Source organism: Microcaecilia unicolor, chromosome 8 (assembly GCF_901765095.1).
Source record: "Microcaecilia unicolor chromosome 8, aMicUni1.1, whole genome shotgun sequence".
NCBI classification, from domain to species: Eukaryota; Metazoa; Chordata; class Amphibia; order Gymnophiona; family Siphonopidae; genus Microcaecilia; species Microcaecilia unicolor.
Genome location: NC_044038.1, coordinates 127,368,493 through 127,384,193, shown reverse-complemented (window position 1 = coordinate 127,384,193; position 15,701 = coordinate 127,368,493). Strand labels below are relative to the sequence as shown.

At 47.8% G+C, this 15,701-nt stretch overlaps 1 protein-coding gene across 1 annotated transcript in view; it reads left to right on the top strand.

Annotated features, from left to right (window-relative positions):
* The window catches only part of HSPA9 (heat shock protein family A (Hsp70) member 9), a 223,531-nt gene that overhangs the window by 166,087 nt on the left and 41,743 nt on the right, over positions 1 to 15,701 (top strand). The window contains 1 exon segment of the mRNA XM_030211606.1: positions 13,588 to 13,797. Within this exon segment, the coding sequence (XP_030067466.1) occupies positions 13,588 to 13,797 (210 nt within the window).

Sequence of the window (15,701 nt, the reverse complement as noted above, 5' to 3'; positions counted from 1 at the left end):
CAACAACTGTCCTCGTAGGATTTGCCTCCAGACTTTCTCACTACCCTAGAGGTGGGGTTGGCTTACTTGTCAGATGCTCTTTATGATATTCTCCAAGCTTCAGCTAAGGTGTGATCTTGGCCGTTTCAGCGCAGTGCTGGCTATGGTTGAGGCACTGGGCTGCTGATGTGGCATCCAATCTCATCTGGTGAAGTTGCCCTTTCAGGGGAAACTACTCTTTGGTGCAGATTTGGAGAAGATTGTTAGACCTGGGAAATTCCAAGGTCCAGGAGCTATGAGGTCAAGCCTAAGCCTCATCTCCAGATGGTTGTCGTTTTCAAGAAACGCAGGTATAGACCCAGATAGTGTTTCCACTCAAAAACCTCGCTTTCCTCACTGCCTTCCTTTCGAGTAGGCAAGAAGCCTTTTTCTGCCTCCTCAAGAGCCTCTCCCTCTTCGCAGCCCTTGCAATGACTGGGTCGACGTTCACATCCTTGTTCGTAGACATAGGTGGGTGCCTTTCCCACTTTCACAAGGAGTGGACCACCATTACTGTAGACCAGTGGGTCCTTGATATGATTCTCCATGACTACAAGCTAGAATTTTCAAAGCCACTCACGGATCTTTTCGTGCAGTCCCCTTGTGGCAGCTCAGCAGTCAGGCAGTGCTAACTACCTTAGCCTAAGACAACTGGGGGCCATTCAGCCCTTTCCTCTGACAGAGAGAGTGACACTTTGTCATCCCAAAGAAGAGATTTTCTTCACCAGTTCTGGATCTCAGAGGGGTGAACAAGTCTGAGCGCTGCACTTCTGCATGGAGATTCTTCTGTCATAGCCTCGGTCCAGTTAGGCGAGTTTCTCACCTCATTGGACCTCATGGAGGCTTATTTTCATATCCCAATTTAGCCTCCTCAAGGAAATTTCTCTGGTTTGTGACCTTGGGAGAAGATTTTCAATTCAAGGCTGTGCCTTTTGGCCTCGCCACTGCACCTCGCACATTTTCAAAAGTTGTTGTGGTAGCCTTCCTTCGCCGTCAAGGGATCCAGGTACCTCCTTACCTGGATGATTAGCTAATTCGGATGCCTTATCAAGAGAGCTTTTGCAGTACACAGACAGTCCTGTCTTTTTTTTTTTTTCTGGGTTGGGTTACAGCAAGAGTCATCTAATCCCCACCCAGACCCTGGAGTTTCTGGGAGTGTGCTTCAATACCCAAGCGAGGAAGATTTTTCTGCCTCTGCATCATCAGCTCAAACACCAAATTCTCAGGCTTATCTCTCTTCCCTGCCCATGGGCGTGGGATTGTGCTCAGGTTCTCTGTTCTATGGCAGCAACTTTGGATGTTCTGCCTTGGGCAAAGTTCCATTTGTGGCCCCTACAGTCCTCCCTGTTGAGCCGGTTGTTTCTGGTCTCAGGGACTGGCCAGCTTGTGCCGTGGACACCTCAAGCCAGGTGGAGTCTGATTTGGTGGCTTCTCCCTGTGCACACTCAGGCGGGATTGCCTTTACAGACTCTCAGTTGGTGTGTTCTCACCTCCAATGCCAGCCTCTTCGGATGGGGAGCCCATTATCTCCACCACTCTGTACAGGGCTGCTGGTTGGTGGAGGCTTCCTGGTCCATCAACAGATTAGAACTTCGAGCTGTCCGGAAAGCTGTACTAGCCTCTGCGCCACCTCTTTGCAGGAGGCCAGTGATAGTGTTCTTGGACAGTATCACAGCCTTGTCTTGCACAACAGACAAGGAGGAACAAAGAGTGTATCTCTAGCCCAGGAGGCGTGTTGTCTTTTTTTTTTCAGTGGGCGGGATTGAATATTCCCAAGTTCAGCATCTCATATAGTGGTTTCACTGAACTCGCAAGCAGATTTCCTCAGCAGTGTGTGTCTGGACTCAGGGAAATGGCAACATCAGACTGCATTTTGTCTTGTTTCCACACAGTGGGGCCTTCTGTATCTGGACCTCATGGCATCCAGATTCAATGCACAAGTACTCAGATTCTACAGCCGCTTCAGGGAGAGACTCCCAAGGAATGGATGCACTGGTACAGCCTTGGCTGTCGGGTGACCTCCTTTACGTGTTTCTTCCATGGCCTCTTGTGGGAAGGATGTTGCACAGGATTGCACGTCATTCTGGGAAGGATGTTGCACAGGATTGCACGTCATTCTGGAAAGGTTATTCTTGTAGCTCCGGACTGGCCATATGTCCTTGGTATTCGGACCTCATCTGTCTTCAAATCGCTCCTCAGTTGATTCTTCCTCCACAGACTGGTTTATTGCACCAAAGTCCAGTACTTATGGGAGGATTCCTCCTGCTTTGGTCTTACGGCCTGGCTCTTGAGATGGTGCAGTTAAGTAAGAAGGGTTACGCGGATGATACTACCTTGCTGGAAGCCCAAAAGCAGTCCACTTCTAATGTTAGAGTGTGTTGAACTTTTGAGAGCTGGTCTGCACAGAATGATGTTTCTCCATTTCATGCTTCATTGTCTCAAATTTTATCCTCCCTTTAGGAGGGATTTAAGAAAGGCTTGGCTCTCAATTCCAGTCAAGGTTCAGGTGGCAGCATTGGCATATCATAAGGCAAGATACAGAATGCGAAAAGATTGCCGTGCTGCAGTATTGTCTAGAGTCTGAGGCTCGTAATGTAATACAAAGTGTGCAGTGACTCTAGAATACAGATTTCAAAAAGGTGTGCTTAAAAGTGGAGAAAACCCTCAGAAACCTGGGACAAACTGTCGCAGGTTTAGAGCGAGGTTACCGACATCACAAGTAACACACGCCCAGATTCTATCATAGGGTATAAAAACTCCACTGTGTGTTTGTTTTAAAGTTATGTCAAACGTGTATGCTTATTTTTTCAAAGTTTTATCAAGCATATTAAATTTATCTAAAGGTATGGTCCTAGATTATTGCACTGTTAGGCTTCCAGCATTGCTTCACTTAATAACAAAGTTGAACACGCTTATCTTTTGTGTTCGACGGGGGCCACTTCCGTTTCACCCTAACATCAAGGCTTCCTCAGGAACAGAGCGTTGAATCGCGATGCTGTGATTCTGCAAAAATAGAAAATTTAAACTTAAGCAGAAAAGAACCAAACGTATAGTAAATGCACATAAGCACAGACACTTGGATCCGCTTACAGCTTGACGGAGCACCATGCATTTCAAAATGGCGTCTCAGCGTCATCTGTGTGTCATCTGACGTTTATAGAGATCTAGATTGACTTGCATTAATGATTGACTAATTAGCTGGTAAAGATTAACTGGTTGGCTAATAGAAAACATGCCAGTCAATAGAGCTGTTGAGGCCATTATGCTCTATTGACTGGCATGTTTTCTATTAGCCAACCAGTTAATCTTTACCAGCTAATTAGTCAATCATTAATGCAAGTCAATCTAGATCTCTATAAACGTCAGATGACACACAGATGACGCTGAGACGCCATTTTGAAATGCATGGTGCTCCGTCAAGCTGTGAGCGGATCCAAGTGTCTGTGCTTATGTGCATTTACTATACGTTTGGTTCTTTTCTGCTTAAGTTTAAATTTTCTATTTTTGCAGAATCACAGCATCGCGATTCAACGCTCTGTTCCTGAGGAAGCCTTGATGTTAGGGTGAAACGGAAGTGGCCCCCGTCGAACACAAAAGATAAGCGTGTTCAACTTTGTTATTAAGTGAAGCAATGCTGGAAGCCTAACAGTGCAATAATCTAGGACCATACCTTTAGATAAATTTAATATGCTTGATAAAACTTTGAAAAAATAAGCATACACGTTTGACATAACTTTAAAACAAACACACAGTGGAGTTTTTATACCCTATGATAGAATCTGGGCGTGTGTTACTTGTGATGTCGGTAACCTCGCTCTAAACCTGCGACAGTTTGTCCCAGGTTTCTGAGGGTTTTCTCCACTTTTAAGCACACCTTTTTGAAATCTGTATTCTAGAGTCACTGCACACTTTGTATTACATTAAGATACAGAATGCCTCATTAGCTGTTCACCCTGATATAGTGTGATTCCTCAAGGGAGTCTTTCATCTGCATCCCCCTCCCCGCAATATTTGTCCTCAGTGGAATCTTCAAGTGGTTCTTAAGCCTCTTCAGTTGGCTCCCTTTAAGCCCCTTCATTTGGCAACTATCAAACATCTTACTTTAAAGGCAATATTTCTAGTTGCTATTTTAACAGGTTTTTTTGTTTTTGTTTTTTCAGAGCTTCAAGTTCTCCCTTGCAGAGTTCCATTTCTCCGCTTTTCTGACTCAGCAGTTTCTATATGGACAATTCCTTCCTTTTTGCTGACTATTGTACCTCCTTTTCATGTTGATCATTGTGTTTTCCTTCTTTTTCCAGGGAAGTCTATTCTGCAGAATACACGTCCCTGCAACTGTTGGATGTGAAGTGCATCTTTATGCGCAATTTCATTAGCAGAGATCTGTCTGTTAGCAACGTGGTCGTCTTCTCATTCCTTTAAGCATTGCCATTTGGATGTGTCTGCTCGAGCAGATGCTTCCTTTAAGGCCATGGTTCTTGCTGCAGGGATATAACAGTCCCTCCTCTCTTAAGCATTGCTTTTGTACATCCCATTTGTTTGGACTGATCCTTGGGACATGATGGAAGGAAAAAATTAGTTAATTACCTGATTTTCTTTCCTTTAGTCCCAAAGGATCAGTCTAGAACCTGCCCTTCTGTAATGGTTTCGTGGTTTTCCGGGTTCTATGTAATTTTGGTTCCATTATTTATAAGGCACGAGTTTTGCCTTTATTTCATAGTTATTTTTCTATCCAGAGGCTGGAGTTTATCCTCTGGAAGCCGCTGTTTCACTGCTTTATCGAATACTGGCTTGGTTGCTATGCGCAGGAGCTTATGAGACAACTCAGAGTTCTCTATCGCCACCTGCTGGTGGATATTCACAAACCATTTGTCTGGACTAATCCTTTGGGATTAAGGGCCAGATGCACTAAACAATCGTTAAAGCCCTTCCCTTACTGATTCCCTTAGCGAATCAGTAAGGAACGGGCATGCATTAAGGAAAGGGAATGCAAATGAGCTGCTCGTTGTAGCTCACTTGCATTCTCTATTCCATCGTTAAATAGTCGGCCAGTCGGCCGGTCGAGCATGCGCAGAGCAGCCAAGCGTTATGCTGGCTGCTCTGCGCATGCCAAATACGCCACCCTGTGCCGCCCGAAGACGTCGCTGCTCACCCCCTCATGCGGCTCGATCCCAAGGACAGTGCAGTTGAGGACGCCCATCCAAAAAAACCGTCCAATTTGGCCGTCATTCCCTTGCGCAATAATAAAAACGTCTTTTTTTTTTTTTTTTTTTGCAGGGCTTCACTCAGCTGAGAGAGCTTGAAGTCCCCGTGCTGTGATTGGCTCAGGGTCTTCCAGGTCTCTCAGTTGAGTAAAGCACTGCCAAAAAAGACGTTCTCCGAGGACAAGTAGACTGCTTGTTCTCACTGATGGGTGACGTCCATGGCAGCCCCTCCAATCGGAAACTTCACTAGCAAAGGCCTTTGCTAGTCTTCGCGCGCCCATGCGCACCACGCATGCGCGGCCGTCTTCCCGCCCGAACCGGCTCGTGTTCGTCAGTCTTCTTTTGTCCGCGCTCGGTACGGTCGTGTTTGCGCCGTTCGCACCCCTTAAGTTGACCCTCGCGCGTCTTTTGACTTTTCTCTTTAAAAAAAAAAAAAAAGGGATTTCGGAAAAGGGCCTTTCGGTCTTTTCCCTTTCCCGTATTTCTAGTTTTTGGCCCCGTTAAGTTTTCTTTCGTTTTTGGGGTAGGCCCTTTTGAGGCCTCGGGTCGAGTTTTTTCTCCCCCTCTTTTTGGTGCCTTACCGCAATTACGAGTTTTGATTTCGCCGGTGTGATTTTTCCGCCCATGTCATCGAAGTCTCCCAGCGGCTTCAAGAAGTGCACCCAGTGCGCCCGGGTATTCTCGCTCACTGACAGGCACGCGTCGTGTCTTCAGTGTCTGGGGGCTGGGCACCGCCCGCAGGCCTGTAGTCTTTGCGCCCTTTTACAGAAGAGGACTCAGGTAGCGAGATTAGCCCAGGAACGTTTTGTTCTCGGGCTCTTCGTTGGCATCGGCACCGGGAGTATCGAGTGCGTCGACGTTGACAGCGTCAAGATCTCCGCCCTCGGCCGCGACTATCGATTGCATCGAGGCATCGACCCTCTGCATCGTCGGGGCTGAGACATCGGAAGGCTGCGTCGGTGGTACCGGGACCTCCACTAGTGCTGATGTCGTCGGACGGTGGTGCTTCGTCTGGAGTGCAGGTGAGGGCTGTCCATTCCCCTGCTGGTGGCGGTGAGCCTTCAGGTGGGTCTCCCCCTACCCTGAGGGCTCCTGCGGTACAGCCCCCCCGAGACCGACCTTCTTCGGCCTCGGCCCCGAGGAAGCGACGGCTGGATTCTACGTCGTCCTCTTCGGTCCGGGAAGCTCCAGTGACATGCTTCGTTTGAAAAAAGTCAAAGAAGCATCGACACCGGTCTCCTTCCCGCGTCGGTACCGAGAGCTCTGGGTCGCCGAGGGAGTCGGCACCCAGTAGGCATCGGCACCGGGAGGACCGCTCACCCTCTGTTCAAGAGGTGTCGATGCGCTCCACCTTGGACAGCCCGGAACAGCCTCTGACTTCGACACCTGCATCGGCTTCCATGTCTTTCTCCACAGCCGCTCTGCATGAGAGTCTCCGGGCCGTTCTTCCAGAGATCCTGGGAGAGCTGTTGCGCCCTTCCCCTCCGGTACCGGGGGTGCTTGCGCCACCGGTACCGTCGAGTGAGGCGCCGGCTGGACCCTTGCCCGGGGTGAGGTCTCCGACATCGGTACCGCTTGCGGTACTGACTGCGGTCGCCTCCCAGGAAGGCTCCCCGACGATGTCGGCGGAGGGAGCTTCGCCGGTGCGGGCGAGGGAGTCTACCTCTCGACGCTCACACCGTGGCCGTGGTTCCACGGAGTCGAGCCGGGCACGGCTTCAGACACAGGTTCGTGAACTTGTGTCTGATACCGATGGTGAGGCCTCGTGGAAGGAGGAGGAGGACATCAGATATTTCTCTGACGAGGAGTCTGATGGCCTTCCTTCTGATCCCACACCCTCCCCTGAAAGGCAGCTTTCTCCTCCCGAGAGTCTGTCTTTTGCGGCCTTTGTCCGGGAGATGTCTACGGCCATCCCCTTCCCGGTGGTTGTGGAGGACGAGCCCAGGGCTGAAATGTTTGAGCTCCCGGACTATCCTTCTCCACCTAAGGAAGCGTCCACAGTACCCATGCATCATGTCCTAAAAAAGACATTGCTGGCGAACTGGACCAAGCCTTTAACTAATCCCCACATTCCCAAGAAGATCGAGTCCCAGTACCGAATCCATGGGGACCCAGAGCTGATGCGCACTCAGTTGCCTCATGACTCTGGAGTTGTGGATTTGGCCCTAAAGAAGGCTAAGAGTTCTAGGGAGCATGCTTCGGCGCCCCCGGGCAAAGACTCTAGAACCTTAGACTCCTTTGGGAGGAAGGCCTACCATTCCTCTATGCTCGTGGCCAAAATTCAGTATTACCAGCTCTACACGAGCATACACATGCGGAACAATGTGCGGCAGTTGGCGGGCTTGGTGGACAAGCTCCCCCCTGAGCAAGCCAAGCCATTTCAGGAGGTGGTCAGGCAGCTGAAGGCGTGCAGAAAATTCCTGGCCAGAGGGGTGTATGACACCTTTGATGTTGCGTCCAGGGCCGCTGCTCAAGGTGTGGTGACGCAGACTCTCATGGCTGCGTGCCTCCGACCTGGAGAATAGGATCCAGCAGCGGATTGCGGACTCTCCTTGCTGTGCGGATAATATTTTTGGAGAAAAGGTCGAACAGGTGGTAGAGCAGCTCCACCAGCGGGATACCGCTTTCGACAAGTTCTCCCGCCGGCAGCCTTCAGCTTCTACCTCCACAGGTAGACGTTTTTATGGGGGAAGGAAGACTGTTCCCTACTCTTCTGGTAAGCGTAGGTACAATCCTCCTTCTCGACAGCCTGCGGCCCAGGCTAAGCCCCAGCGCGCCCGCTCTCGTCAGCAGCGTGCGCCTCAGCAAGGCCCCTCGGCTCCTCAGCAAAAGCAAGGGGCGAGCTTTTGACTGGCTCCAGCAGAGCATAGCTGACATCAACGTGTCAGTGCCGGACGATCTACGGTTGGAGGGAGGTTGAAAGTTTTTCACCAAAGGTGGCCTCTCATAACCTCCGATCAGTGGGTTCTTCAAATAGTCCGGCAAGGATACACCCTCAATTTGGCCTCCAAACCTCCAAATTGTCCACCGGGAGCTCAGTCTTACAGCTTTCAGCACAAGCAGGTACTTGCAGAGGAACTCTCCGCCCTTCTCAGCGCCAATGCGGTCGAGCCCGTGCCATCCGGGCAAGAAGGGCTGGGATTCTATTCCAGGTACTTCCTTGTGGAAAAGAAAACAGGGGGGATGCGTCCCATCCTAGACCTAAGGGCCCTGAACAAATATCTGGTCAAGGAAAAGTTCAGGATGCTTTCCCTGGTTACCCTTCTCCCCATGATTCAGGAAAACGATTGGCTATGCTCTCTGGACTTGAAGGACGCCTACACGCACATCCCGATACTGCCAGCTCACAGACAGTATCTGTGATTTCAGCTGGGCACACGTCACTTCCAGTACTGTGTGCTACCCTTTGGGCTCGCCTCTGCGCCCAGAGTGTTCACGAAGTGCTTGGCTGTAGTAGCAGCGGCACTTCGCAGGCTTGGGGGTACACGTGTTCCCATATCTCGACGATTGGCTGGTGAAGAACACATCCGAGGCAGGAGCTCTACAGTCCATGCAGATGACTATTCGCCTCCTGGAGCTACTGGGGTTTGTGATAAATTATCCAAAGTCCCATCTTCTCCCAGTACAGAGACTCGAATTCATAGGAGCTCTCCTGGATTCTCGGACGGCTCGTGCCTATCTCCCAGAGGCGAGAGCCAACAACTTGTTGTCCCTCGTCTCGCGGGTGCGAGCGTCCCAGCAGATCACAGCTCGGCAGATGTTGAGATTGCTGGGCCACATGGCCTCCACAGTTCATGTGACTCCCATGGCCCGCCTTCACATGAGATCTGCTCAATGGACCCTAGCTTCCCAGTGGTTTCAAGCTGCTGGGGATCTAGAAGACGTGATCCACCTGTCCACGAGTTTTCTCAAATCCCTGTATTGGTGGACGATTTGGTCCAATTTGACTCTGGGACGTCCTTTCCAAATTCCTCAGCCACAAAAAGTGCTGACTACGGATGCGTCTCTCCTGGGGTTGGGAGCTCATGTCGATGGGCTTCACACCCAGGGAAGCCGTTCCCTCCAGGAACGCGATCTGCAGATCAATCTCCTGGAGTTACGAGCAGTCTGGAACGCTCTGAAGGCTTTCAGAGATCGGCTGTCCCACCAAATTATCCAAATTCAGACAGACAACCAGGTTGCCATGTATTACATCAACAAGCAGGGGGGCACCGGTTCTCGCCCCCTGTGTCAGGAAGCCGTCAGCATGTGGATCTGGGCTCGCCGTCACGGCATGGTGCTCCAAGCCACATACCTGGCAGGCGTAAACAACAGTCTGGCCGACAGACTGAGCAGGATTATGCAACCTCACGAGTGGTCGCTCAACTCCCAAGTAGTGCGCCAGATCTTCCAGGTGTGGGGCACCCACTTGGTAGATCTCTTCGCATCTCGAGCCAACCACAAAGTCCCTCAGTTCTGTTCCAGGCTTCAGGCCCACAGCAGACTGGCATCGGATGCCTTCCTCCTGGACTGGGGGGAAGGTCTGCTGTATGCTTATCCTCCCATACCTCTGGTGGGGAAGACTTTATTGAAACTCAAGCAAGACCGAGGCATCATGATTCTGATCGCTCCTTTTTGGCCGCGTCAGATCTGGTTCCCTCTTCTTCTGGAGTTGTCCTCCGAAGAACCGTGGAGATTGGTGTGTTTTCCGACCCTCATCACACAGGACGAAGGGGCGCTTCTGCATCCCAACCTCTGGTCTCTGGCTCTCACGGCCTGGATGTTGAGAGCGTAGACTTTGCCTCTTTGGGTCTGTCAGAGGGTGTCTCCCGCATCTTGCTTGCTTCCAGGAAAGACTCCACTAAGAGAAGTTACTTCTTCCATTGGAGGAGGTTTGCCGTCTGGTGTGACAGCAAGGCCCTAGATCCTCGCTCTTGTCCTACACAGACCCTGCTTGAATACCTTCTGCACTTGTCTGAGTCTGGTCTCAAGACCAACTCTGTAAGGGTTCACCTTAGTGCAATCAGTGCATACCATTACCGTGAGGAAGGTAAGCTGATCTCAGGACAGCCTTTAGTTGTTCTCTTCATGAGAGGTTTGCTTTTGTCAAAGCCCCCTGTCAAACCTCCTACAGTGTCATAGGATCTCAATGTCGTTCTCACCCAGCTGATGAAACCTCCTTTTGAGCCACTGAACTCCTGCCATCTGAAGTACTTGACCTGGAAGGTCATTTTCTTGGTGGCAGTTACTTCAGCTCGTAGAGTCAGTGAGCTTCAGGCCCTGGTAGCCCAGACCCCTTACACCAAATTTCATCATAACAGAGTAGTCCTCCGCACTCACCCTAAGTTCTTGCCAAAGGTTGTGTCGGAGTTCCATCTGAACCAGTCAATTGTCTTGCCAACATTCTTTCCCTGTCCTCATTCCTGCCCTGCTGAACATCAGCTGCACACATTGGACTGCAAGAGAGCATTGGCCTTCTATCTGGAGCGGACACAGCCCAACAGACAGTCCGCCCAATTGTTTGTTTCTTTTGATCCCAACAGGAGGGGAGTGGCTGTGGGGAAACGCACCATATCCAATTGACTAGCAGATTGCATTTCCTTCACTTACGCCCAGGCTGGGCTGGCTCTTGAGGGTCATGTCACGGCTCATAATGTTAGAGCCATGGCAGCGTCGGTAGCCCACTTGAAGTCAGCCACTATTGAAGAGATTTGCAAAGCTGCGACGTGGTCATCTGTCCACACATTCACATCTCATTACTGCCTACAGCAGGATACCCGACGCGACAGTCGGTTCGGGCAGTCAGTGCTTCAGAATCTGTTCGGGGTTTAGAATCCAACTCCACCCCCCTAGGCCCATGTTTTATTCTGTTCCAGGCTACACTCTCTGTTAGTTGGATAAATTGTTAGGTCAATCTCAGTTATGTCCTCGCCGTTGCGAGGTCCAATTGACCATGTTTTTTGTTTTGAGTGAGCCTGGGGGCTAGGGATACCCCATCAGTGAGAACAAGCAGCCTGCTTGTCCTCGGAGAAGGCGAATGCTACATACCTGTAGAAGGTATTCTCCGAGGACAGCAGGCTGATTGTTCTCACAAACCCACCCGCCTCCCCTTTGGAGTTGTCTTCCCTTGTTTTTGTCTTGCTACATATGGAACTGACGAACACGAGCCGGTTTGGGCGGGAAGACGGCCGCGCATGCGCGGTGCGCATGGGCGCGCGAGGACTAGCAAAGGCCTTTGCTAGTGAAGTTTCTGATTGGAGGGGCTGCCGTGGACGTCACCCATCAGTGAGAACAATCAGCCTGCTGTCCTCGGAGAATACCTTCTACAGGTATGTAGCATTCGCTTTATTATTGGGGGGGGGGGGGGGGGGATGACAGCCAAAATGGACGTTTTTTTTTTTATGGATGGGCGTCCTCAACTACACTGTCCTCTGAATCGAGCCGTATTGGAGGGGGTGAGCAGTGTGGCGTCTTTGGGGGGGGGGGGGATGGTGGCCAAAATGGAGGGTTTTTTTTTTTTTTGTTTTGTTTTTTTTTGAATGGGCGTCCTCAACTGCACTGTCGAGCTGCATCGGAGGGGTGAGCGGCACGGCGTTTTTTTTTTTGGGGGGGGGGTGATGACGGCCAAAATAGATATCTATATATTTTTTTTTTAAGCGGAGCGTTTTTTTTTTTTTTTTTTTTTTTTTGTAGCAGTTTTTCAATCCCGCGCAGCTCCAACGAGAGGTACAGACCTCTCATTAGATTTTCCAGCATTTAGGCAATTGGAAAAGGTTAGTGCATCTCATTACACTAGGGTTTCTACACAATTTGCTCATCTGTATTCTATTTTCGTTAGCTGCTACCGTCGTCGGAAAAAAGTCTTTAGTGCATGCCAGGGTTTACTACTTGCTCATTAATGGCTCATAAGTTTAGTGCATCTGGCCCTAAAAAGAAAATTGTTAGGTAATTAACTAATTTTTTCATATACTGCACGATTATAATGTACTCTGGCTTACAGAAAAATACATTCATAGTAAAACTACAAAATTAAAACAGTGTGACATCAAATACTTAACAAGGCTCCAAAATAAAATTTATAGATTTCTTATTCAGTCTCTGATTAGCTGTTTGAAAATCTCTAGAGTAGAGACTATATTCATGAATTCAACTATATTTATAACTAAAACCCTATGACTTGCTTTCCTTTTTAAAAAGGGTCAGGGAGCATCTCTTTAATGCAATAAAAGGGCAGTTGTTTATCAATACCAGTTTTTCTCTTTGAGGAAAATCCAGTTTCTTTGCTGTCAAAACATCTACTTTTTCATTAGCGTTAAATACACAATTGTTTTCTTTCCTATTGGCACTGAATGCGAGACTTTTTCCCCTCTGTGCTTAATGCCTTGTAGTGTCTTCACTAGATATACAAATTATGGAATGCAAATCAAACCACAGGGCAATAGGGCTTTGCATAAAGTCTGCCAAATACCAGCGCTCTTTTTTTTGTTTTTTGGGTTTTTTTTTGTTTTTGTAGAGAGGTGTGGTAGCTGTGTTAGTCCACTTTTAAAGGTAATCAATAGAAATAAAATAAAACATGTGAAAAAATAAGATACCTTTTTTTATTCAACATAACCGATCTGACGAAGAAGGGCAACCTTCGAAAGCTAATCAAGAAATGTATTAAGTTATGTCCAATAAAAAAGGTATCTTATTTTCTTTTCCATGTTTTATTTTTGATTACATTTTGTTTTTGTAAAACCGTCAAATATATCCATCCTAGGGTCTTCCACTGAAAACCTCTATCGGTTATTTTAAATTGAAGAAAGTTGCTTCCCATTATAGCTGGCACAACCGTGTTACAATTTGCCTCATCTTAATGTAAATATTCTGGTAGGTAGCCCCCCAGAGTTCATCTGCTACCCAATCTTGTTTCTCCCTTTAAACTATAGAATATTTTTACATGGACTCCATGTGAATGCAACATTTGAATCCAGATAAACCAGTTTATTCTTGTTTATTTTACTATTGTTATGCTGTTAACAAGATTGTAAGTTTTGTGTTAAATTATACCCCCTGTGAATATAGGGTTGGGTTTATGAAGAGATTAACCCAATGAAGAGGGATTTAGTGGGTTAATAAATCCCAATACATCGTTTTCCCACAAACATATGTCTCTGAGAAGGAGATGGATCCCTTAAAAAGTATTTAGAGTAAATCTTGATGTGTCATATACCTTGAGTTTTTTCCTCCTTTCTGTCCCCCCCCCCCCCCCCCCCAAACTGTTGCTTGCAGTCCACTGACCCATTTAGTGCTTCCACTCACTGGCTGTATGAATATGCAGGTCTTTGAAGGTTATAATTCTCAGTTAAATTTAACATTGTTTTCTGTAACTTTCGTCTCTGAATTGCAGACTGACATTAATTTACCATACCTTACTATGGATGCCTCTGGACCAAAGCATTTGAACATGAAGTTGACTCGTTCACAGTTTGAAGGAATTGTTGCTGACCTGATCAAAAGGACAATTGCACCCTGCCAAAAAGCCATGCAGGATGCAGAAGTCAGCAAGAGTGATATTGGAGAAGTCCTTTTGGTTGGAGGCATGACCAGAATGCCTAAGGTATGATATTGGTTCTTGCTCATCCTGGATGAGACAGAATTTGTTTTAGTGCATCATTACAAGTTTGCTGCATTTTGATGAAAACGACCTTTTAAGGAGATCACAGTGAGCTTGATACCTGCTTAAGGTCAGACAGTGAGATTGCATAAAGAGGTATGGGATTTGCGTATGAGGAGAGACTTGCCGATCTGAACATGTATATCTTGGAGGAAAGGAGAAACAGGTGACATGATACAGATATTCAAATATTTGAAAGCTATTAATCCACAAATGAACCTTTTCCAGAGACTGGAAGGTGGTAGAACTAGAGGTCGTGAATTGAGGTTGAAGGGAGGCAGACTCAGGAGTAATGTCAGGAAGTATTTTTTTTTAATGGAAAAGGTGATGGATACATGGGATGCCCTCCCGTGGGAGGTGGTGGAGATGAAAACGGTAATGGAAATCAAACATGCGTGAGATAAACACAAAGGAATCCTGTTTATAAGAAATGGATCCACAGAACCTTAGCAGAGATTAGATGGCAACACGGTAATTGGGAAGCAAAACCAGTGCTGGGCAGCCTACTGAATAGATATGGATGGCCAGGAGTGTAAATTTTAAGTGACTTCAACATTAGCTTCATAACTTTTAGTACAAGACCAGTGCTGAGCAGACTTCTACGGTCTGTGCTCTGAAAATGGCAAGGACAAATCAAACTCAGGTACACACACAAAGTATCACATACCATATATAATGAGTTTACCTTGTTGGGTAGACGGGATGAACCGTACAGGTCTTTATCTGCCATCATTTACTGTGTTACTATGGTGCTTCTAATCCATGAAGAACTACTACTAGGTAATGTTTGACTTACTATTTAATAAGGATCTGGATCTGGTCTCTGAAATGTGGTAAAATAGATGACGGAAGATAAAGACCTGCTATCTGACCGGCCATGGTTCTTTCTCCACCTCGTCGCCACAGCCCTACCCAGATCGGACACCGTTCCCTCCCACACCCGGACGTACAACCACATTCCAGAATTGTGGAAAAGCAAGACCTGAGTCTGTGCGCCTTGCAGACATCCAGTATAGAGAGATCGTGGGAGGGTGAACGAAGTAACGAATAGCATTCCCTACCCATAATGCCAACTGACGCCATAGCCTTTCCTCAGGAATGACCGCAAGGAGCCAAATGGGTGCCACCCGCATACCTGACCTTGGTCTCTCCACCCGGTCACCGCACCTGACGAGACCGCCCAGGTGGATGTGAGACGAGGAGACATGCAACTGCCAGGCCTACCTGATGGCGCCACGTGGCTGGTTCATTGAAACAGCATTGTGAAGAACAAGAACAGTGCGGCATATACTACTGAACCTTCTGCCTGCTACCTGTACTGAAGAATACGAGAGGCCCTGATTGTGGGGAGTCTCAACAATGAGACGGAGACCAGACCTGTGATACCAATAACTACAACTTAACAAACGAACCACGAGACCACCACATCTGACTATATAACCTTGGTTTCACACCAGAATTCCATAAGAGAGATACTCAGGGATATTAAAAACAAAATCAACACTCCAGTTTGTGTGGAAGAAAGACAGCAATCGGTTCTGTGAAAAAGATAAGAAAAAGCTTCCTTCAATATTTGGGTGATTTGCATAGGGACAAGTGGCCTGGTAACATATATATCTGGATAAGAAGACATTTTGCAGGAGAAGATCCCTGATAAATACCTAATCAGGTTTGGCACAGGTTTCTAGTTCTGAATCCCTACTTTGACGTTTGTGTATATTTGATGCTACATATTACTATATGTAATGTAGTTCTCTATTGTTGTTTACTGACTCTACTGAATTATACTAACTGTACTGGCTATTCTGATTCATGTCCAATATGTAAGTAGGTTTATATTTGCTTTA